The 2,045-nt window shown below is 63.7% G+C and overlaps 1 protein-coding gene across 1 annotated transcript in view; it reads right to left on the bottom strand.

Annotated features, from left to right (window-relative positions):
- Positions 1-898, bottom strand: part of LOC113208517 (plasmanylethanolamine desaturase) — a 16,834-nt gene extending 15,936 nt beyond the window's left edge. The window contains exons 1-2 of the mRNA XM_026425534.2: positions 453-898; positions 29-240 (exon numbers count right to left, since the gene is read on the bottom strand). Coding sequence (XP_026281319.1) covers positions 29-240; positions 453-633 — 393 coding nt within the window. The 5' untranslated portion in view covers positions 634-898. The remainder of the gene's footprint in view (positions 1-28; positions 241-452) is intronic.
- Positions 899-2,045: the final 1,147 nt, after the last annotated feature.

Here is a 2,045-nt window from a genome sequence, read left to right as displayed (position 1 = left end):
TTAAGAAGCAATAAAATACACAGCCTACCTTGCCTATCACAGGAAGGTCAACTGAACACCAGGAATCAGCTCCCCAGTGTACAAAACCAGAGGCAAAGTCAGCAGTGATAATACCACACAGGGCTGCAAACACTACTGTGGTCCATCTTTCAATTTGGAAATGCCTTAAGATGAAGCAAAAGTTGGCTAACATCAAAATAATGCATGTATATATGCAAACTGTTTCTTGACTTCTTTTTCCTGGAAAATCACAAAAACAACAGCCATTATATCCATAATTCTAAAATTGACATTTTTATCAGAGGAACGGAAAAATGCAATTGATTAAGCTCGTCAAAGTGTTACGGGGTGAAACCAGAAATACAGCGTACACCTAGCGGAAATGACACACAGAATTGACTTCCCCGGGCGATGACAGTCGCCAACGTGAACAAGAGCATGTGGCCCCTCACCTTTGCTGTAGAGTTGGGCCAGCTCCTGAGCCCCCTTGTGGTGAGGGCCCCACCGGGGCAAGTTCTTCTGCTCCTGCGATATGGCCGAGTTCTCGTTGGGGTCGTCCTCCAGCATCGAGTTCTCAAGGATGTGCCTGTCCTTGACTGCCGAGCAGGCCGAGAGCCCCATGTCAAAGTCCATGGTTTCGCCAGCGCGCGCGCGCAGCACCACCAAGCCGACAGACGCGACCCCTCGGGCCGAGCCGCGGGCCCTCTGAACATCAAACCGCTCGTGGCACGACTGGGGGCGCGGGCGCGGGCCTGGCGCTCATGACAGGCCAGCCACGGGGGCCGCGCGGTGCGCAGAGGCGAGCGCCGCGACGGCGACGCCAGCGCTCATTGAGGAGCGCGGGGCGGCGGGGCTCAAGGCGGGGCGGCCGACGGCATCCATCCTGAAAGACAACCAACAGGTCTTGTTAAACGCGCGAGGCGCGGCGCACCGCGGGGCGGGTGCGGCGGGTGCGGCGGGTGTGGAAGTGAGGAGGGGCGGGGGCCACTGCTGCGGGGGGCGAGGTGACGGTCTTCATCACGCACCGTGAGCGCTGCCGTAAGTCCAGCAGTGGGTCCACGCTCACTAGACAAAGCACACACACTTCACACTTCCAGTTAGTCAGCACAACATCGGTCCTGCGGCGACCGGGCGTGCGCGGCGCGGGCGCCTTCCGCCTCCAACCCCCGCGCGACGGTGGTGCGGCGGGCGCGGGCGGCGGTCCTCCCTCAGGTTTATTTACAGCAGCGAGCAGGACGGTGTGATATGGAATGGGGACGCAACAACAGCGGCGGGCGGCGCAGCGGCGCAGGCGGGGCGCACCACCCGAGCCACTGCAAGGCAGTGACTTCCTCGGGCCCTTCCTGCCCTCCTGCGCCCCTCGGGGGGCCACCCCGCCCCGGCACCCCGCCCCGCCCTCGGCCGCGAGCACCCCGAGCACGCCCACTTCCCCCACTCGCCACCGCTACTCGCCCCCTGGCGCCACACAACTCGCCGCCACGCCCCTCTGGCGCGGCACGAACCCACACCGCGTCCGCGGGGGCGGGGGCCGGCGGCGTGCAAGGGTGTAGATCGAGCGGGGCGGGTGTGCCTACCGCCGTCGGGCTACTGCCGGGTTTTTCTTTTGCCCACTAAGTTGCGCTCTGTGTGTGTGTCTGTGTGTGTGTTGCGGGTAGGCCAAAGCAACACGCGATCCTAGAGGACACACTCTCACCCACGCCGCTGCTATGGGCCCTTGGCTGGCAGTGGCAGGTCACGGCGCGGCGAACCTGCCTGGCCGTGGGTCAGGGGAAGGTGATCGCGGAGCGGGGTGCGGCGGCAGGGCGGGGAGCGGGGCGGGGCCCCCCACAGGGCCAGCGGCGCTTTGAACGACATTCGCTCAGGTTTCGGTCTCGCTGCCGCCCTCCGGGCCCCTTTCAACACGCACCCGCACCACCGACCACCGGCTCAACCCTCCTGCGCGGCGGACGGGCTCGCGCGGCGCTCGCGTGCATCATGACCACTATTATTCGCACAAATGCCGGACCTGCAGTCCCCGCATTTCTCTCATATTCCTCCCCCCCCCC

The sequence above is a fragment of the Frankliniella occidentalis genome, unplaced genomic scaffold, assembly GCF_000697945.3.
Source record: "Frankliniella occidentalis isolate FOCC.00 unplaced genomic scaffold, Focc_3.1 Scaffold113, whole genome shotgun sequence".
NCBI classification, from domain to species: Eukaryota; Metazoa; Arthropoda; class Insecta; order Thysanoptera; family Thripidae; genus Frankliniella; species Frankliniella occidentalis.
Note: the sequence above shows the minus strand (reverse complement) of the source record. Positions and strands in the feature narration are given on the sequence as shown.